The 749-nt window shown below is 70.0% G+C and overlaps 1 protein-coding gene across 1 annotated transcript; it reads left to right on the top strand.

Annotated features, from left to right (window-relative positions):
- Positions 1-4: 4 nt before the first annotated feature.
- Positions 5-749, top strand: LOC108525488 (POU domain, class 3, transcription factor 1-like; the record flags this gene model as incomplete). The annotated part of the gene is given in 2 exon segments (XM_017866448.1): positions 5-660; positions 662-749. Coding segments are annotated over 2 exon segments (744 nt in total), but the record flags the coding sequence as incomplete, so codon positions are not given.

The raw sequence follows: 749 nt of genomic DNA, 5'->3' as shown, positions 1-749 counted from the left end.
GTCGCCGCCGCCGCATCTGGGCGCCCACGGACACGCACACGGACATGCACACGCGGGCGGCCTGCACGCGGCGGCGGCGCACCTGCACCCGGGCGCGGGCGGCGGCGGCTCATCGGTGGGCGAGCACTCGGACGAGGATGCTCCCAGCTCGGACGACCTGGAGCAGTTCGCCAAGCAGTTCAAGCAGCGGCGCATCAAGCTGGGCTTCACGCAGGCCGACGTGGGGCTGGCGCTGGGCACGCTCTACGGTAACGTGTTCTCGCAGACCACCATCTGCCGCTTCGAGGCCCTGCAGCTGAGCTTCAAGAACATGTGCAAGCTCAAGCCGCTGCTCAACAAGTGGCTGGAGGAGACCGACTCGTCCAGCGGCAGCCCCACCAACCTGGACAAGATCGCGGCGCAGGGCCGCAAGCGCAAGAAGCGCACGTCCATCGAGGTAGGGGTCAAAGGCGCGCTCGAGAGCCACTTTCTCAAGTGCCCCAAGCCCTCGGCGCACGAGATCACAGGCTTGGCAGACAGCCTGCAGCTGGAGAAGGAGGTGGTGCGCGTCTGGTTCTGCAACCGGCGGCAGAAGGAGAAGCGCATGACCCCTGCGGCCGGCGCGGGCCACCCGCCCATGGACGATGTATACGCGCCTGGGGAGCTAGGGCCCGGCGGGGGCCCGCACCCCCCCCCTCCGCCCCCCCGCCGCCCCGCCGGCGGCGCTGCACCACCACCACCACCACACATTGCCCGGCTCCGTGCAGTGA

This window comes from Rhinopithecus bieti, unplaced genomic scaffold (genome assembly GCF_001698545.2).
Source record: "Rhinopithecus bieti isolate Rb0 unplaced genomic scaffold, ASM169854v2 scaffold_59745, whole genome shotgun sequence".
Taxonomy (NCBI): Eukaryota; Metazoa; Chordata; class Mammalia; order Primates; family Cercopithecidae; genus Rhinopithecus; species Rhinopithecus bieti.
Note: the sequence above shows the minus strand (reverse complement) of the source record. Positions and strands in the feature narration are given on the sequence as shown.